The sequence below is a fragment of the Myotis nattereri genome, assembly GCF_964212035.1.
Source record: "Myotis nattereri genome assembly, chromosome: 11".
NCBI classification, from domain to species: Eukaryota; Metazoa; Chordata; class Mammalia; order Chiroptera; family Vespertilionidae; genus Myotis; species Myotis nattereri.
The window spans coordinates 45,739,736-45,761,634 of record NC_138086.1 but is presented as its reverse complement, the minus strand read 5'-3'; the positions used below and the strand labels follow the sequence as shown (position 1 = coordinate 45,761,634).

The 21,899-nt window shown below is 38.0% G+C and overlaps 1 protein-coding gene across 1 annotated transcript in view; it reads left to right on the top strand.

Moving 5' to 3' along the window:
- Positions 1-21,118, top strand: part of HEPACAM2 (HEPACAM family member 2) — a gene marked incomplete at both ends in the record, with an annotated part of 37,796 nt that extends 16,678 nt beyond the window's left edge. Inside the window, 6 exons of the mRNA XM_081102121.1 lie at positions 6,446-6,742; positions 15,920-16,045; positions 16,132-16,156; positions 16,249-16,286; positions 17,571-17,644; positions 21,005-21,118. Coding sequence (XP_080958247.1) covers positions 6,446-6,742; positions 15,920-16,045; positions 16,132-16,156; positions 16,249-16,286; positions 17,571-17,644; positions 21,005-21,118 — 674 coding nt within the window. The remainder of the gene's footprint in view (positions 1-6,445; positions 6,743-15,919; positions 16,046-16,131; positions 16,157-16,248; positions 16,287-17,570; positions 17,645-21,004) is intronic.
- Between the last annotated feature and the right edge of the window lie 781 nt (positions 21,119-21,899).

Sequence of the window (21,899 nt, the reverse complement as noted above, 5' to 3'; positions counted from 1 at the left end):
TCTGTCTATCTTTAAACCTTGGCCACAAAGTTAAATAAAATATTCCTGGAGGAAACTGCATAAATAGGCACATTAAAGTGTCATTTGTATTTTTACTCTTATTTTGATATAGTGTTTATCTTAATCTGGAAAAGGGAAAGTAAGATTTTTCTTTCAACATGTTCAAGTTTATGCCCCAATCTCATTATCACAGAATATGATGATACATAGTGTGGAAAGCATAAAAATGGGGAGAAAACCCATTAATCACACCTGTAAATGTTAGATATTATACTTTAAATGCTATACCTTCTTTCCTTTCCTTTGTTATTTGAAAGAATTAAAATATCCCAATTTGAATAAAGTCAAATTTTCAAATATATCTTCTTTTATAGACTGAACTTTCTTCTTCACATTCTTTTAGATGTAATCTATGGACATCTCATAGAGAAATATCTGTCCTGAGTATAGACTAATGACAGTAGAAAGAAGAACATTGAGAAAATTTACAAATGTAGGTTCTATTTATATATTGTAAAGATGAATACCTGCATTATTTAAGATTTTTTACTCTTAAGAGGTAATTATAAATATAGTATTATAATTAATTTTCTTGAGTATTTTCTCATTCAAATGCGAAAGCCTTCACTTACTCAACACCACTTAATGATATTTACTCATTCATTCATTTATTCCCTCATTCATTTATTCACTCATTCTGTCATATTTTGATTATTCAAAAATCAAATTATCGTCTTGTTTATTCTAAGCAATTATTACTCATAGAAACATGCAACATGTGTAACATATATGTAACATATACTGAAACACTACCCAGAGTTATTTTATTAATTTTTCTTGCTATCACTCTTTAGCCCTATTTTATTGTTGTTGTTTTCTTTTCTTGGTTTGGGGTTATAAGGATTAAATTAAATATATAATCTGAAGATTTGTCATTTATCCTTTCCATTGATGTGGCATCAACATGTCTGCAATATTTATCATTACATGCAAACTGAGAATACATGCCTTAGTTGATGTTGTACCTTCTTCTCTTTCTTCACCTGCTTCCGTGCTCCTGGTTACATCCTCTTTCTTCACATCTTCTCTAGAAAGGCTCACCTGTCCCCACTCTGTCTCACCTCTTCTATGCTGCTAGGAGGTTCGCTGTGCTCCTGCAGTACCCTATGCACATATGCCCTCTGGTACTCATTGAATTATATTTTCCTGGGTCTCTTACCCTCATCAGTGCTCCATACCCAGACATTATTCAACTTTGTACCCCCAGGAAAATAATTTTCACAGATTAAGAACTCACTCAAAGTTTCTTGAATTTGACTAGAATGGAACAGATTATCTTTCTTCATATCCCTCTCAGATTCTCGTGTTACCTAATGACGCTGTAGAAAGACTAAATTCCCATTACAAGATAACGGCTTCTTAAAGTGCGTGTGCCCTTCATTGTTGTTTTTTTCTGACCTTTAGCAGAGTTCCTCAATAATCTAGTAAATGTCATATTCCAATATTCCCCCATAGAAGTTCACACCACAATTTAGAATTTCAGCATGAATTACCCAATCTGTTTTCTTAAGGCACTGTTTCTATGACAGCTTCTTTCATGAAAGCAGAAATTAGTTTTTATTCTGGCAGAAAAAAATGTGTAACAAAATTTATCAAGATTGACCATATATTTTTGAGGATATGATGTCATAATCTGGTATTGATCCTGGTGGAATACAATGTCAAGCCAATAATTCAGACAAATATCTACTTGAAGTTCATGAAATGTATGTGCCTTCCAGCTTTTGTAAATAATAACCCAGTAACCACTGCATTTTGTGTGTAGCATATGGCACCGCTGCAGGGAAGTACTCTAAGTGATAAAAATTAAAGGAAAAAAAAAAAAGGTCATTCACAGTAAATACTTACCATCTGCTTCCAAGCAGGGTGGCAAGCAGCATCATGATGAAAACTTAGGTACTGTTGCCACCCAGCCATAAATTGTTAAAGAGAACAGATGATATGTGATTTTACAAGTCATTTAGTAAACAGCCCTTCCTGAAGCAAAGGGTTCATTTCTATTGGGAGTTCTCTGCCAAAGGCAAGGAATTGAACCACAATCCAAAGTCAAAACAGAATTATCTTTCTGCTTTCATCTTCAACGTCAGAGCTGCACTGGTCGAATATTGGTTGAATCATTCCAAATGTCTTTCATTGGATTGCTCATTCCCATGAATAATGTATTAGGTTGCACCTCAGAGTAAAGGGATGGTCAGCCTGAAGTGATAATGAAAAAAGAAATAACATCATAGTTCATTAAGAAGAAAATAGATTGCCAGAACCAGTTTGGCTCAGTGGATAGAGCGTCGGCCTGCGGACTGAAAGGTCCCAGGTTTGATTCCGGTCAAGGGCATGTACCTGGGTTGCGGGCACATCCCCAGTAGGAGATGTGCAGGAGGCAGCTGATCGATGTTTCTCTCTCATCGATGTTTCTAACTCTCTATCTCTCTCCCTTCCTCTCTGTAAAAAATCAATAAAATATATTTTTTTAAAAAAAGAAGAAAATAGATTGATTATAAGCAGTGTGTAGAGTGTAAAAGAATAATGGGTAGGATCTATAGGGGAGGGAGGGAGGAAAGAAGAAGGACTAGCAGTGGTTCTCAACCTTCCTAATGCCACGACCCTTTAATACAGTTCCTCATGTTGTGGTGACCCCCAACCATAAAATTATTTTCGTTGCTACTTCATAACTGTAAGTTTGCCACTGTTATGAATCGTAATGTAAATATCTGATATGCAGGATGTATTTAGGCGACCCCTGTGAAAGGGTCGTTTGTTCCCCAAAGGGGTCACAACCCACAGGTTGAGAACGGCTAGACTAGAAGATTATACAGTGAAATATGGATATTCGTTCTCTGAGTGGTGAAATTACAAATAAGTTTTCATCTTTGCGCTTCTCTGAATATTAGGATTTTCTGCAATGAACATGTATTTTTTTATATAATCAATTTAATAGGTTACACTTTAAGAAATAATATCAGAAGTAAAAAAAAAAAGAAACAAAACAAACAAAAAACAAACAAACAAAAAAGAACCAAAAAAAAAAGAAAAAAAAGAAACAAAAAAAATTTTAAAAAGAACAAAAAAAGAAAAAAGAAAAGAAATAATATCAGAAACAAGCAACCAAAATGCTCTGGTTTTATGTTCTAAGAACTGTAGGAAATGCTTGGGGGTGGGGTAGAGAATTTGGGGTTTTTGAGGCTAGCTGTGAAGAGCCAGATAACATATAATTAAGACAGACTGAGGACAAAAAGATTATGCCAAACAATGAAACTCAACAAATGGGGAAGTAGCAAAATCAAAATAGATATGAATGTTGGGAAAATAAAGTAAGATAATCAGATTCCTTTATTTAAAATCATGTTCTAAACTAGAGTGATGGTATTAAATTAGATAATCAATCTTATTCACCAGCCTTCTCTCTAAATGACTATGGACTTTCTCTGCGAATCAAACCCACCCTCCAAAATGGAAGAATTACTATTTTGGAGAATATTCCATCATGTTGCAAGGTCCTAAGGCAATTCCAAATGAAGGTTTTCCAAAAAAAAACAACTTTGAGTAATATCAGCACACTTTGAACGAAATACCCCTAATTTTTATGTGTGTTAAATTATCAGGCCATTTGTTTTTATAGTCACCATCTAGAAACCCTGAAAATCAGTGGGAAGGCAGTGGCTTAAACTAAATGGCTGTATTTTTAAGACCACACTTCTCTTCTTTAACTGCCTTGCTCTGCTCTTTCAGTTTTGTGTACAGACTTGGGTCCCTTGTTGTTCCAAACCTCGGTGGTCGCCTCCCACTGTTTTTCTGCTATGTGAACCACAACAAGCGCCCACCGGGTGGTGGTCTTGGCTTCCCTAATGTTCTATCCGTGATGATTACTTGAAGGGCCCCCGCTGCTGCACTGGCCCTGAGATAACAGTGGTTTTCCCAAGACCACATCACAGCCTGAAATGAGGGGACAGTGTTACAGGGTTCTAAAGCAGTCACAGGAAAGGGACATTCATTTCTCTTCACTTTAATGCTCCATGTCCAGCTCCTGGTTACTTCAAACTTTAATGTTTGCTTTCTGAAAGCAGGATCATCTCATATGTACACATTAATCTACAGGTTTCTTTCAGAAGTCTGTGTGTCTTTAGGAAGCAAATATGTGTAAAGTGTATGTTCCCTAAGTAAATATAATTCATTTTTTGCATCTTCTGCGTCTGTTATATCTTAGGAAATTTGTTTCCCTAATAGTAGGTTGGTTAGAAAATGCTCACATGATAGAGAACTATTTTGGCTACCTGAAAATTTGAGGCTGGCTTGCCAGTATGCAAAATAGCTTTAGTACAGCATGAATCATGATGTTTCAAAGGTAAAAAGAACTTTAACAACTATTCATCTAGTCAACCTTTTTATAGTAAAGGTGAGGAAAATTTGACCCAAAAAGTTTAAATTACTTCTGAAGAAAACTTAACTAATCATTGAAAAAAATCAGGATTTAATCTACCTTTCTATCCTACTATCTAGTCTTAAATTATTTCACATAATGAGAGATCAAATAGCTAGTACTTTTAAAAAAAAAAATCAGAACCTTTAAGATTAGTTATTATTGAGCAAACCATCTAGGGTATAATTTTTTTGAGTAGGAACTATGTCTTAACACATTTTTTATCCCTTATATACTATGTTATCTAACACCTAGTATCTCTTAAACAAGAATTTGTTGATTGATTACTTGATTAGCTGAGTACAGAATATCTAATTCGATAGTAATTTATTGTAGAACGAATGCTATAATTAGACAAAAATAAACTGTTGTGGAAGTTATATCACTTACATTTTTAGAGAGGTAATACGAACATTAAATGCATGTATTTTAGAGTCCTAGCTATGCTATGTAATAGGTACGTGACCAAGGCAAAGTTAATTTTTACATTATCTTTTCATCTTGTAAGGAGATAATAATCTACTTTATGTGACTGCCTTAAATATTAAATGTGGTTATCTACATAAGTAAAGTGCCTTCAGATGGCAAATATCCAATAAATGTTGGATATGACCAACTGAAAAATGAGCACCATCATGCATGAACTTTCAAGTTTTTGGAACATAAGCCAGGATTTAGATTGAATGATAAAAACCTATCCAGCTAAGGAATATTTTTTTAAAATATACTTTTATTAATTTCAGAGAGGAAGGGAGAAGAGAGAGATAGAAACACCAATGATGAGAATCATTGATTTGCTGCCTCCTGCACACCCCGACTGGGGATTGAGCCCTTGACCAGAATCAAATCCAGGACCCTTCAGTCCACAAGCCAACACTCTATCCACTGAACCAAACTGGCTAGGGTGGGAATATTTTTTTAATCTCTCTCTTTATTCTCTGAAGAAAGCAATTGGAAATGTGTCTCCATCTGCAGGCAATCAGATGCCATAGAAATAGCAAAATGCTATAGGGATATTGTAGTGTGAGGAAAAACACCATGGCCTATCCACAATTAAGTAGTTTATTGATGATCAATGAATATTTGTTAATGATAATGAAGATGTATTTTTAGCCCTGGTCCACATTGCTCAGTGGTTAGAGTGTCAGCCCAAGCACCAAAGGGTGGCAGGTTCCATTCCCAGTCAAGTGTGTGTACTTGGGTTGCAGGTTTGGTCTGCCTAGGTCAGGGTGCATTCAGGAGGTAACCAATGAATGTGTCTCTCTCACATCGATGTTTCTCTCTTTCTCTCTCCACTTCCTCCCTTCCATTCTCTCTCTAAAAAAAATCAATGGGGAAAAAATATCCTCTGATGAGGATTAACAAAAAAAGATGTATTTTTAAAATTTGTTAACTGTTAAAATGTCATGAAAATATGCACATATAGAACACCCCTTATATCTATTTGCACAAATTTATGTTCCATGTGAAACTATGTACCTGTATTTTATAAATATTTGCATAACATATCCTAACACTAGAAAAACACGTACATAATACTCAAAGTATGACTGTCAAAGATAAAATAGTGGCCATAATCTACTTTTAAATTGCTTTCTAATGCAAGTACTGTTTCAGAAAGATTGAATTTGTCTATCAAGATTGCATATTTATCAATGTTGCTCAAAAGCTTAGCACCATGATTATGACAACAGTGTCTGTAAATTTGTAATATACCAAGTTTCAAGGCTTTCACTATTTCAAATAAGGTCAATCAAATAAGGTCAATCAAATATTTACTATTTCCATGGATATCAGAATAAAACATTTTAGGTCCTTATCATTTATTGGGAGTCTAAACAGGGAACCTATTGCCCAAGTTTAACTTGAAGACTTTCACAGAAAAGAAAATGCTGCTAAGCTCTTTCAAACTTGTAAACTATGTCTTGATTATTTATGTTATCCTTTTCTCTTTTTTTTTAACTAATGCAGATGGACCTTATGGACTTCGAGTTAATTCTGATAAAGGACTAAAAGTAGGGGAAGTGTTTACTGTTGACATTGGAGAAGCCATCTTGTTTGATTGTTCTGCTGATTCTTACCCTCCTAACACCTACTCCTGGATCCAAAGGACTGACAACACAACATATGTCATTAAGCATGGGCCTCTCTTGGAAGTTGCATCTGAGGAAGTAGCCCAGAAGACAACTGACTATGTGTGCTGTGCTTACAACAACGTAACTGGAAGGCAAGATGAAACTCATTTCACAGTCATCATCACTTCTGTAGGTAAGTGTGACATCAAAGGCCAGGATCCCAGTGAAACACAAACACATGCTGTCCTTACTCTACACCTATTTGATAATTACCTGGAAGAGAATACCACTGCGGGGTTGTTGATATCCTCTAAGAAACTCTCTTTCCTGAGTTAACGAAGCCATGGCTTCTATGAGTCAAAGAAAGAAAACCCAAAACAGAATGGAGAAGGAATCCAATTGCTGACTCTGAGGGACTGATAAGAAAAGATAATTCAATAAATTATGTACTTCTAAATATGCATTCTTGCTTTCCTGATTCTACAAACAGGAATAGCAGGCTACTAATTTGAAAGGCTTATATTTAGTGTTGCATTAGGTCAGAAGAACAAATTTTCAAGAGTTGGAAATCTGGTTTTCCTATTATTTGACTCCCCTTCTCACTGTCTTTCATGAGCTTTCCTTCCTCTTTTGTAATTTAAACATCTGAAATCTGTGGAAGTTCTCAAAGGGGTACTGGAAACTTTTTTTAAGTCTGTGATATTTGACATTTCTAGAAATCATCTGATTTTTCAGAAAGTTCATGGAACACAAAGTTTAAGAATCACTGCTTAAATTATTTATGTCTACCAAATTCCTATCTTTCTGAGCCTCCTCTTCTCTTTCTATAGTATGATTTTATTCTCTTGTATGATTTCATTTATTCCCCTTTTTTCATGAAACATTGGTGCATCCCAAACCTCCATCTTTAAAGCTCTAAAACTGTATACCTAGTTCCTTTCTAGATGTCTTCACTTTGAAGTACCAAAGGCAGCTTACATTTCCAACATATCAAAACTAAACCATTTTCATTCCCTCCAAATTACTATTTTTTTTGTATTCCATGTTTAAGTGAATGGCCCTATTGTCTACCAACCTGAGCCAGAAATATAAATGCCAACTCAGACTCTTTTCTTGCTTATTGCCCTGCTCAACATCCAATCACTAACTTTGTACATTTGTCTTCCTTCCTATCTCTCAGACCCATTCTTTTCTCTCCTTCTTCTTTCTTCTTTCTTTTCTTCTCCCTCTCCTGCTGCTCTCCTCCTCATCTCCCACCTCCTCCTCTTTCACCTTCTCCCTCTTTTAATTTGTCCTCCATTCCATTACTCCCATTCCTACTATCAAATCCTTCCTGGACTCACCTTTGCATACAAAGAAGCCAGATTTCACTTAGAGCAGGTTTGGATAGGCAGCAGTGTTCAGGGTGCCTATGATTGGAGGAACAGGTTTGTGAAAGGAACCACCATTAATATCTACCTTCTCTAATGATGTCTTCTCTTTCTCTGTCTATATCGTTCTGGTGCCTAGAATAATGCCATAACATAGAGTCAATATATTTTGTTGAATAAGCAAGAAGATAATCCTTGTAATTCATAGGCTACATTTTTCAGTATGTGGCCCTTGGACCATGTGCATCAAGATCGCCTGGGGTGGTCTAATAATGTATATTCATTAAGACACCTCAGACCTATTGGAGCAGGTTCTTGCAGCTAGGATCTGAGAATCTGAATATTTAGCAAGCATATGTGTGACAACTTCTTCTTTAAGGTGTTTTTCTCTATTGCCTTTTGAATTTATTAAAAATCTCTTAAAGAGCTGTTAATAATTATGACTATCACAAGCCTACAGGCTGATAAGGAAATATATAGTGGATGGGGTCCTGGATTCTTTAAAGTTGAGGGTAGTATTCACAATTGCAAAACCATCTGAGTATATTAGGATTTATATACTGGCATGGTGGGATTTGGGGTTTTTTTATATGAAGAAAATACCACACTCTCTAGAAGAATGCTATCGAGCAAACTTTCTGCAATGAAGAAAGTGTTCAATGTCTACATTAAATTATGGTTATGCAACTGAGGAACTGGAGTTTTATTTTATTGCATCTTTACTAATTTTAATTTAAATGTGCATAACCACATGTGTCTAGTGACTACCATATTCGACAATGCAGCTCTAGAGTTTTACCTGAATGATGTTTCATTTGGGCAGTAGATAATACAATTCCCTTATATATCCCAGAGCATAAGTGTAAATAGGTGATATAAATCAAGCACTCATTCATTCTTTATGTAGCACCTATTATGGGCCAGATGCTAGGGTAGGCATTGAGAATGACAGTTGAAGAAATAACTCCTGCTAACAAGATTCTTGTAACTTAATCTGGGTAGCAGGCATTTAAGCAACTAATGTGCGGCCTTTGCTTTTTATTTTGCTAGATTTGTAATAGGCTTAACCAGCTTTTTACCTCAGTGGGTAACCAAAACCTGATTTTGAAGCAAGCCATAATTAAGTGTATAAAAAGTTTATCGGCAATCTGGATGTAATCTTAGGCTTGTTCTTCATGCTTACTGAAATGAAAACATGGTTATAATGTGTAGATATATACTATCTTTCCCATTGCCTAAACTTTCTCCATTAATACTTAGCCAAATTATTTCCATAAGATCAGAAGCCCCCAGTATTTGATGAAGATCTTATTACTAAGTTCAAAGACAGCTACAGTCTTAATATCCAATAATTGCCTTTTGCAAATTCTAAAAAACCTGTTTGACCTGTACAGAGACCAGGCATGTGTTATTATAGTAAATAAGAGGAGCAGGTGCTTATTTTTCAGAGGGATTCGGGGTTGTCAACATTAGTGACCTCTTTGTGGTTTCTAGAAATATATTTCAACCCCCAAACGTCCTCAGAACTTTCAAGCAGTGGCCAGTGGCAAATAAAATGGGTGGTATAGATGTGTTTTTGTTAGTCATTTAATTTTTTAAAAGTTTTCCAAATGAATATGAATCTCTGAAATGCAGATTAAGTGTATACCAACCTACAGTAAGAAAAATGAACATCACTTGTAACTATCAATTGAACACTTACCGGCCATCCACTCTGATGAGCAATCTGTGGAGAAATAGGAATAATTTTGAGGGATAACATACCTGCCTTTGAAATATTTACAGAACCAAGCTGTGTTTGGTTTAACTAGAATCAGGTTATAAGAAACAGATGAACCTCTTTATTTTTAATGAGGCAAATAATGTGCCCAACCAAAAAGTCTCAGCAATAAGATGTAGAGGGCAAAGGAACAAGGAGTCAAAGATGACTCTGAGGTCACCAGGATGGAGAGAAAATAATGAGGTCAGGAAATAATCAAAAGTTTTATTGGGGACTTTTAGTTGGGGAGAGGAAGGCTGGAGAATGTCACAATTAGCTCTGTGTTTTCCTGCCTGTGTAAAATGGTGCCTTCCACCACTGTGGGCTACCAATGATATCTACTTTGAGATATTAATTAATTGACCTTTCTGTATCACAGGGAGCTGTCTTAAAGAAAATAGGGCAATGGTTAAGGTCACATAGCTGTAAGTAATAAAATAATATCTGAATTCAAAGCCCTTGTTTCTAGCCACTATATACTAGTAAACTGTTTTTGACTGAGAATATCAATAAGACTATGATGTTCCTAAGAGGTATATCACATATTCAAGATAGTGTGTATTTTCTCATCACCTTATGCTATATACAAAGAGACACCCTGGTTTGTCCATGACATGTGTATATATTTCTATTAATGAGAAATTATGAAATACATTTAAGTAAAAATAATATCTAGAATATAAGTTTCAAGGAAAGACTAGAAACTAAAATAGTTAATTAGCATCTGTATTTTGAAAAAAACACACAATAATTTTATTGCCCTAATTATAGACTTCCTTGAATGCAGGTGTTACCACTTTTAAATTTTAATGGATCTAAATCACTATTGTGCCATGCAATATATATAAAATGAAAGTACGTGTGATTAAAATTCAAGTGTTCATGTTTAACGAAGACATGCAAATTATTAGAGTTCCCCAGGTCCACATGCCTATATTTTGATATTTAGACATAATAGAGATGTTTTAATTTGTATGTGATCCTGAGAATAGGAAAATGACCCATGACAGGAAAATGAATTTATTAATTTCTTTCATCTACCTAGAAATTTCTCAGGTTAAGATGTCCAGTAGGTGTATTTCACTTTGGCTCGCGGGAGAAAACAACTAAGCTAGAACTACATCCCTGAATAACTGAATCTGTCAGGTGGGGCCATGGTGGAGTGTGAACATAGCACATCTCTCAATATGGCGCCTTCATCTCTGTAGGGACATGAATCAGCCGCCGTAATCAGCGAACATATTGGATGGGAGAGAGCTCCAAACTCCATTCTGGTCTAGAAACAGGCGTGCTGACTGGTAGCATATGGCTGTCCTGTTTCGGGTGCAGTTTCTCAAACAGCCGGGTTGCGATGCCATGGATACCACACCTCTTGCCCATATTTACACTTCATATGTGATTTCATTTTATTTGTTTGCCTAAGGAGGGGGCACATAGCATTTGCACTAAGGCTTTGGTAAATGAGTCAATCATGTTTAAATAAGGGGGAGGGGGTGGCATGCTATGTTCTGAAGAGTAGAAACCTCTCTGAAAGGAGAAGACTGGTGTTCCTGGAAGTGTCCAGAACTGCATTCAGCATCCATGGCTACTTGGTCTGAATTTCCCTGCTGTCTTCAGTTGTGCTTCTGAAAGGACATCTCTTCTAAACACACTTGCCTACAGCTGAGACTACAGCAACTGTGCCCCTTGATTTGATCCTTGACCTGTTTGGCACTTTTTATTTTGTGAAAGGGGGCAAATTTCAAATGTCAGACATGGGAAATCTTGCATTTTCTGAGACAGAATGAAGCCAAGGATTGGGGCTGAGGGGCGCCGGTCACTACAGGGTGGTTCTCTGATGTAGGGCAAACAAGGGGAAGCGAGGCAAGAGGGCAATAAGGAAGGAGTCTACGGAAATAAGGAAGTAATGGAACAGGGAATGAGAGGGGTCCTTTGTAGGACGGAATGTGTAGACTTGGGCATTTTAGCACATACATATCAAAGGTGAAAAAAAGCTTAAAACAGTAGAGAGGGGAGGAAATATGTCTTATCTAGTGGGATACATCCATTCATTATATGTTAAACCTACTATCAGGCTTCAGAATCCTGCAAGTGCCAGCAAAGAGCTGGCATATGCCAGAGTATAACTTCACCATTAGAATGAGAACTACTCTGAGATAATAGCTACTAGCATATTTTCAAGTTTATAAGGAGCAAAAAGCTGAGACTATACTTAAATGTTTTTCTGCAGTTTTTCCCAGGGTAAAGTGCTTTGCAGAAACTTGATTAGAATACATTAGCACTGACTATTTATGAGGGGTCAGGGTTTATTAAATTTTGGTAGATCTTGTATGAAGGTAGTCTGGCCATCAAGAAGAGAGAGAGCCAAACCGGTTTGGCTCAGTGGATAGAGCATTGGCCTGCGGACTGAAAGGTCCCGGGTTCGATTCCGGTCAAGGGCATGTGCCTTGGTTGCGGGCACATCCCCAGTGGAGGGTGTGCAGGAGGCAGCTGGTCGATGTTTCTCTCTCATCGATGTTTCTAGCTCTCTATCCCTCTCCCTTCTTCTCTGTAAAAATCAATAAAACATATTAAAAAAAAAAAAAAGAAGAGAGAGAGTCAAAGTACATCAAGTCTGGTGTTATAAAAGGTTAAAGGAAAAACTGAATATATGGAGTCTACCTGCCAATTATAGAACCATTCTTTACCCACAGATTAACAGGAAAAAAACTGAACTTGCAGTTAGAAAAGAAAAAATACTTATGTTCCAGTATCAGATCTGGGGCTTACTGACTGTGGCAAATATTTTAGTTTCTCTGAGATTATTTCTTTATCTGTACCTAGAAATGATGCTTTAATTTTTCTTACTATTTTCATTATTACTGATATGCTACTTCAATACCAAATAAGTGGGGAAAATATATACATTTGGTTTTATATATACATTATGCTCAACAAAAGCATCCTGTTCCTATGAGAATCAAGTAGCTTTATTGGGAATTAAAAATAGAGTATTGACTGTTTTATTAATTCTAAATTATGTGCTACACATCCTTTGTATCAGTAAAAATTATAACATATACGTATATATATACATAATATATACATATATACACACACACACACACACAAGTTTTTGAGACTCAGTTACTAGCATGTAATGGATTCATATCATATTCATGTAATAAACTTCAAAATAAAAACTCTCTGGCTGTCCCAAATCATACAATAACAGAGCAATAGAGAACTTAAAAATCAATCACTCTAACCTCATTTTACTAATGTGGAAATCCAGAACATCAGCGTCAAGTGGCTTCAGCCAAAGTTTCCCAGCTCTTTCAAGAGAACAAACCTATGAGGTAGGAGCACATTGTCTGAAGAAAGGCTGAGACTTCACAAAGAGGTCACCCAAGTGCTAAGGTAGTTCCAAACTCAAAGCTCAGCTTTCTAACAGTGGGAGAATGTTAATAGTTCTATGAATTATTAACAAGGAGGAAAAACAATCCCAATAAGTTTTGTGATATTCAGTGGTCGGCAAATTGCAGCTCGCGAGCCACATGCGGCTCTTTGGCCCCTTGAGTGTGGCTCTTCCACAAAATACCGACTTCTGCGCATGGGCCACAAAGTTTCAATCGCACTGTACGTGTGCGCCCACACGTGGTATTTTGTGGAAAAGCCACACTCAAGGGGCCAAAGAGCCGCATGTGGCTCACGAGCCACAGTTTGCAGACCACTGTTCTAGACCAGTGGTTCTCAACCTGTGGGTCGCGACCCTTTCACAGGGGTCACCTAAGACCATCGGAAAACACATATATAATTACATATTGTTTTTGTGATTAATCACTATGCTTTAATTATGTTCAATTTGTCAGAATGAAATTGGGGGTCACCACAACATGAGGAACTGTATTAAAGGGTCGCGTCATTAGGAAGGTTGAGAACCACTGACCGATCTAAAACCAATAAATTACCATTCTGTTCATTTTTTTAAAAACATTTATTGATGGATTTTAAAGAGAGAAAAGGGGAGAGGAAGAGAGAGAGAGAAACACTGATTTGTTGTTTCATTTACTTATGCACTCATTGGTTGGTTCTTGTATGTGCCCTGACCAGGGATTGAATCTGCAACCTTGGCATATCAGGACAATGCTGTAACCTAAACCACTTGCATTCATTTCTTCCACCCAGAGTTCAAAAGAGTTTAGTTAAAATCTGTTTAAAGGCAAGAATGTTACACAAGTATTGTCATCCCATAAAAAGAACATTTTAAAAACACAATTCTCTGAATGCATAAAACAATTTATAAAGTTCTCATCTGAGATGGTAAAGACTTTTAATAATGAAAAATAACCTGCTTAACTCTTAAAGACTTAAAAAGCATACATGAACAGCATAGTATGGGAAATTAGAAAAGACAGACTAATTTCCATGACTTTTTAACTGGAGTTTGACATATGCGATCTATACCACATTTTAAAAAGATTCTGGGAAGATGAAAAGTGAAAGTGTTTAAGGGGAAAGCCAAAAGAGTGTATATAGTTCCACAGTGAAAGAAGGGAAATATTAAGGTTTCCTCCTTGTCTTGGCTGCTGGAGCCCTCAGCAGAGGTTTTTTTTTTGTTTGTTTTTTTAATATATTTTTTACAGAGAGGAAGGGAGAGGGATAGAGAGTTAGAAACATTGATGAGAGAGAAACATCGATCAGCTGCCTCCTGCACACCCCCTACTGGGGATATGCCTGCAACCAAGGTACATGCCCTTGAAAGGAATCGAACCTGGGACCCTTCAGTCCGCAGGCCGACGCTCTATCCACTGAGCCAAACCGGTTAGGGCTCAGCAGAGGTTTTATGGTGAAAGATGAGAGTGCAGGCTGGATATTTATTGCTGAGCCAAGTGGCCACATGCACATTCTCCAGGCTGTTAGCACCCTGTGCAATAGAAATGACATTCTATGACTTTCCCTCCCCGTTAAACTGGACAGAGACAGGCAACTTCTATGACTCATTTCCATATCAATCTCTCAGTCACCTGATAAAATGTTACTCCCATTTGTTGGAGGTCACAACTACTCCCCACTTTATAGATGAACTCTATGACTAACCATATTGATAGTCTGGAACTAATGTTAACATTACCCAGGTTAGTAAGTTGTGTTAAAATAACAACAAAGTGAGACAGCACAAAGTGTCGAGAGCCTGGGACCTCCTCTGGACTCTGCCACTTACTGAGTCACCTTGGGGAAGCCTCAGTTTCCTCGTCTGTAAGAGGGGATTATAATAATACTATTCCCCTAATAAGATTATTATAAATATTCAGTGGCTCAGTATGTTTCATGTATTCTTAGAACAGAGCCTGACATATTGTAAGCATTAGGCAGATGTTAACTATTAGCACTGTATTTTATATAGGATGTTAATGGAAGGAATGACTTGCAAAAAAAGGGAATTTTAGTCATAAAGTGGGATTTTAAATATTTTTAAAAATCATACATACATTCTATTTTAGGAATGAAATTTATTTATTGGTCAAAATTTAGTAAAGTGCCTTGAAAATAAACACCTCCCCTTTCACACATTTAATCAGATACCACCTCCCTAGAAAATTCACATACCCAAATCATACTGAAAGAGTGAGATGGCCCTAACTGGTTTGGCTCAGTGGATAGAGCGTTGGCCTACAGACTGAAAGGTCCCAGGTTCGATTCCGGTCAAGGGCATGTAGCTTGGTTGCGGGCACATCCCCAGTAGGAGGTGTGCAGGAGGCAGCTGATCAATATTTCTCTCTCATTGATGTTTCTGACTCTCTGTCTCTCTCCCTTCCTCTCTGTAAAAAATTAATAAAATATATTTTTTAAAAAAGAGTGTGATGGAAGGAGAGAGAGAGAACAACCTAGCATCTGGGGATGTTGTACACAATGGGATCATGGTGGCAAATGCTACTGAAAAGTGTGACATAAAAAAAAAGTATGACATGGGCTATTTGGTATATGTAGCACAACTTACCAGTATTATCATGGGCAGCTCACCACATTTCCAGTCACGAATGTCCTCAGAGTGTTTATGGCATATTCTAAAATAAGTGCGTTCCTCTCATTTCATCTCTCATTCATATCTATATCTATCTATCTATCTATCTATCTATCTATCTATATTCAGTAGTGTCTCATTTAAGATAAAGCATGAACTTATACAAGTCAAATTATATAGCAACTCAGTATTGACCTTCAATAAAAAACATTAAAACTGTATTTTCCTTTCATTTAGGACTAGAGAAGCTTGCACAAAAAGGGAAGTCATTGTCCCCTTTAGCAAGTATAACTGGAATATCACTCTTTTTGATTATATCCATGTGTCTTCTTCTCTTATGGAAAAAATATCAACCCTACAAAGGTAGGTGAAAATTAGAAAAACATTCTAAATGGTTTTATACAGGTACAAAAAAGTTTCTTACTGTGTTTTTTCTCTCTTGGTTTCAGTTATAAAACAGAAGCTAGAAGGCAGGTAATGCATTTGTTCCTATGAAAATAATTTTTTTCTTGAATGCTTTTTCCTCAGTTGTTAAGACTGACAGAAATGCCAATTTGTCTTTTCAGGCCAGAAACAGTATACAGAAAAGCACGAACATGTTCAGGTAACGGCCAGGCTGAAAGGAGTTATTCTCAATGTAATGTGTATTAATGAATAGTATTGATATGAATCATTATATATAAAGTGCTAATGAAATAACAGAATTCACATAAGCTAATACTGTTGTCATACTAACAATCCTTTACCTTTGACTAGTGCCTTGATTTTATGTAAGTCGCACAAGTCTGTAAGACAAACGCTCTTAAAAGTGAAAGGCACTCAACTCCATTTTACAGGCAGGAGAATCAAGGCTCAGAGAGATTAAGTCACTTGCCCACTGTCATGAGTTCTGAATCCATTTCCATGGATCCTATTATTATTTTGAAAATTGCCCAGGGTTCCCTCACTTGGTTAATTCCAAAGGCAGATACAGTGCTGGCGGCTCCATCCCAGGGAGGGGAAAGGGAGGCTGGAAGGTTTGCTGCTGCTTTGTTCCCAACATGCTCCTCAGGCCATCACTACTGACTCCCTACTGAGCTGTTCTAAGTTCACAATGGGACTTGGAGTCACACAGAGCTGGGTTTTACTCCCATAAATGCCACTTTCCCCCAATGTCATCTTGGGAAAATTATTTTTCCTGACCTCAACTTCCTCATCTATAGATGAAGATAATAACTTCCCCTCAGGGTTGCTATGAGAATTAAATAGCATGATGTGAGTGGCATGCCTAATATGACACCTAGATGCTTAGTAAACACGGGTCTTCCTCCTCTTATCTAGTCCTTTCTCATAGATGATGGAATGTTGGGTTTAGGAAAGGCCCCAAAGAGACCACCTGGTTCCTCCTCGCCACCCCATTCCTGTCATTTTTCAGATGATAGTTTAGTGATCTTGACATCATACTGTATTATATTTTGTATGTCTGGGCAGCTGTGGTTATTTCTTTATTTTATTAGTCCTGGTGGTCTCTGTTAGATCCAGGGGGTGCAGTAGATATTATGAGTGGGTGAAGAGCTGCGGCCACTGCCAGACTGAGCCTTGGTGGCTGTAAGTCTCTGTAACCGACAGTTACAAAGGACAAGCCAGCCCACGAGTGTTTATTCCAATACAGAATACGCTGTTCCCAGGTCAGGCTTTAAGAATACTTGTCCCAATTCAGTTTCAATTCTCAGCTTCAGGAGTGATTTCCAACACTGCTTAGTATCCATACGACTATAGGGATTGGGAAATTGGTTGCTTGCACATACCACTTGAAGCAAACAATAAATATAAGTTTTACAAGGGCTTAAAAACAACAGCAGCAAGTTGAGGCATCTGGTTTTTAAGTAGTATTTGTTTTCCGTTTCAGGCCATGAAGATGCTCTGGATGACTTTGGAATATACGAATTTGTTGCTTTCCCAGATGCTTCTGGTGTTCCCAGGGTTGGTTTCCCTAGTGGCTGATTAGCTGAGAAGTAGAATTCTGCTTCGGCAGAAGTGTCAGCCGCACTCCTTTGAGCGCTGGGCAGTGCAGGTCAGATGGCTGCATCCCCTGGCAGCGGTGTGACTCACTGTGGCTGGATCTGAGGAGCTAAGCATCTTCCTTAGACTTTATACATAAGGCTGACACAAGAAAGGAAGTGACACTGATCCATAAACATTATTTGCCTGGTAAGCCCACTGGCGAGAACTAACTAGGTAGAAGGTCAAGAGAATGGAATCAATTAGGAATCAGGAATCCCTGGTTGAATAATTTCGCACCACTGCATGGACTGCAACCTGTCACTTCACCAACTCTCTCTCCCCTCCTCAGCTTCCCCTTCCCCATTCCCCTCATATTCCTTGAGGTCATTGCAAAGACGACTGATCATACCCTTGAAAGGTACCTTATGCTCTTCATAAGAAAGGCATCACAGAAACCCAAAGTAAGCAAGTACGCATCTTTATTTTTATCCTAAAGGTGCCTGAGATGTGAGAGGGGTAGTTTTTACACACTTGAAGCCTTTTTTTTTTTGTCCAGCCATCAAAGACAAGGTCTTTTGAAGCAATAGGTTTTGTTTCACAGCATGCAGAATGTGTTTCTGAGCTATTCAGCTCATTGGCATCTGTATAGATTTGTGTAGGATCAATCTTTTCTCAGCTTCCTTATTCTCCTATGATCGTTAATGTAAAGAAGGGGGCATTAACAGACTACTTGCTTCTGGGTGGCTTAAACCTATTTTTTGTTAGGGATAGTTACCTCACTTGTTCAGAGAATTCTATCAATATAAGGTTCATCCAGTCAGTTTCCTGGCCACAGACTTTATTTTACAAACACCATGTGAGTAATGGAGGGGGACTGATTGGATTCCATCCTAAGGGTGGCTGAGTAGTGCCAGTGCCTACATCATCGCAGACGAAGGGCTGGACTGCATAGCAAAAGCTCTGCAATACGCTAGTCAGTCTCAGACAGGATTGGCTCACCCTTCACTTCTACAACCAAAAAGGCAAAAATAAGTATTTGGTGGATCAGTGATTTCAAACGGCTTTCCACCATGGCAGAAAGTATCCCTTTCAAAAGGAGTGGCCTTTAAGTGGAAGAGCAGAAAACGAAAGAGCTGATAAGACTTGGAGCTGAATTTTCAAAGTTAGGAGTTCTTTCTTTTAAATCAGGCACTTTGCATTCCTAGGGATTCATTAGAGTGAGATCTAGGTAAGAAACTTAACATTTAGCCTTGTAATTAATCAGCATTCAGCTTGAAGATTTTATTGGGAGGATTTCTATTTGCTGTAAATGCTACAATCGGCAAGAACTTGAGGAGACAAATGAGTGCTTTCATTACATACCTGAAGCCCAGTTATTTCTGTCATAAGTAGAATAACTTTAATTGGAGCTATGCCCATCTTCAAAGCTGAAACTCCTAAGGAATCAGATGAGGTTCTTCACTGGTGCCAGGTGCCTCGGGAAGAAGTGAGAAATCAAAGCAACAACGGCACGAGGAGGAGGAGAAGGGTGAGGACCAGAACATATGTAGGAAGGAGAAGCCAGAATGGCAATTGTGTGTGAAGATTAGCAGCAAAATGCAACATCTTGGAGAAGAAAAGGAGAAAAAATAATACCAAGATATGAAAATTGAAGCTAAGAAGGGAAATATATTGAATTACTAACTTTTTGCATTTTTTAAAAAATCAGAATCGCCTCCTATCTGGTTGTGGTGCGTGTGCAGATGGAATGCTATCCTCTCTCTACTTGCTGTACATGTCACTGTCCCTGCAGCACCTCTTTCAGAAGTGGAAAAGGAAGCAATGGCATGAAATCAACCAATTTATTATGTGTTAACAGCGCTAATGTTAGGCTAGCTAAGTTAGTTATTATCTATGGACTGCTTTTATCATGGGCCCTGAACGCCTCCGTACCAAAGAAAATCAATAGTGGATCTCAAGTACAAACTGTAAACCAAAAATCTCCTTCTCACACACACACACCAAAAAAAAATAAATAAATAAATTAAAAAAAAGGACAGATCACATATTCTAGGGCTGCCCACGACAGCTTTAGCAAGTAGAATGGAAACAGGCAGTTTCCAGAAAAACATAAAGCTAAGATGTTCCAATATAACCTAGCAAGCCAAGCTGGGATGAGAAACAGAACTTTTGGATGATTTATCAAGTAAAAAGGGTCCTAGGTAGAGATACAGAAAGGACAGAAAGTGATCATAAATGTGAAGAATAGGAGGAGTTTGGGATATGGAGTGGAACCAGACTTTATAATTGGAAGGCAGTGTTTACAAAATTTAATTATTAAATACAAGGGATAGGAGTTATGAATTCCAGTTTCAATAAACTACATGTTGGTTTTTAACTAGACAGAAATTCACTACTATACTTTCCACATTCACCCAAGCCATTTAGTCTATAGAGCCCCTTACTACATTCAAACTTAAACATCTCCCTTTGTGTGTTCTATATTTTTTGGTACTGGCTTTACTAACTTGCAATGTGATGAGGGCTTTTATCTTTCTTTTCAACCATCCTTGGAGACATAAATGGTGCAAAAAGTTCATCAGGATGTAATATAAAAGACTAGAGGCCCGGTGCATGATATTCACCTGGCCTGCACCCTCTCACAATCCGGGACCCCCCGGGGGATGTCTGCTAAGCTGGCAGGCGGACATCACTCTCATAATCTGGGGATCTCTCGCTCCTTACTGCCTGCCTGCTCACTGCTCCTTACAGCTTGGATTGCTGCTCCTTAGCGCTGCCACTAAGCAGGAGAGGCTCCCACCACCGCCACTGAGCTCACCAGCCGTGAGTCCGGTTTCTGGCTGAGCAGCGCTCTCCCTGTGGGAGCGCACTGACCACCAGGGGGCAGCTCCTGCGTTGAGAGTCTGCCCCCTGGTGGTCAGTGCGCATCATAGTGACCAGTCGTTTTGGTCGTTCCACCATAATGGTCGCTTAGTCTTTTACTGTATAGATAATAATATGCGCTCTCTGATTCTAAGCTGTCCTGATAGCTTCTCTTTTGCCATTCTTTCTTTCTATTATAGTTCCTTCACAATACTGTCAACTTTTGTCTTAAATTATAAAAAAAAAATGATAGCTTTGTCAAGCTATTCCTCTTCTGACCTAATAGCTATGCTGTTACACTAAATACCATAGGGCATATGCAGGGAACTATAGCAAGGAGGAATTGAGTAATGTAGGGAAGAGAAACAGTTATAATTCTCTATTCATCACTACTTGCAGCTGTTCACAACTTTGCAGCATAGTGGAAAGACTGTGTACTAGCCTGCTATTTTTTTTTTAATGTGCTACATTTTCTAGATGCCCAGTAGGTCTGTTCCAGCCTCTGATGGTGTATCAGGGCAAGATTTGCACAATACAATTTATGAAGTTATTCAGCACATCCCTGCCCAACAGCAAGACCATCCAGAGTAAGTATGAACCTGATTTTGGCAATGCTACCTTGGAGGGGCTCCGCATTCAGCCCCCACTTTCCCTAGAATTTGTTGTAAGTCTCAGAAGAAAATATTAAAATGAGAAATTATAGCTGCTGTACATAGTTCCCCACCTGAAAATAATCTTAAGAAACAAAACAGGCAAACACACTATCTTCTGGGGCCGTGCACTTGGGCCAGTGGAGGAAAGGGAGATCTAGAATCCAGCACTTCGCCCAATGAATCCACATCTGGGTATGATAGTGATCTTAGGCCAGTACTCAAGCCACCTTGGTTATCTTGATGATTTTCCACTGACTATGGTGGTTTTAGAACCAATGATGTGTCACTATAAATAGGACCAGAAAAACAACCACAAATAATCAACAAAATGTGCTCAACACTGTCGCCCCTAAATACCCAACCTCTTACAGACTGGAAGCAGGCTACTCCCAAGTGAACAGGACCACAGTGAGGACTGGCCTCCCACCGAGAGGACAAAACCTTCGCTGAGGGTGATGCCAGGAAACTGCTTACCCAGTTAACCGCAGGAGTAACACTGAGGAGTCCCCAACCTTCCCAGCCTCGGAGAAGCTAAACCTACAGCCTTCTGAAATAATGAAATGAACTTCCCTTTTTTGTGGGCTTCAGCTGCCTACAGGCATAACTGCCACAAATCATCTTCCATCATTTCTTTATTTGTCATTTATTGACTTTGAAAAGAACATCAATAACCACACACAGGAACTTCCCCTCTGGCAAAAAACAACAACACAGTTCTA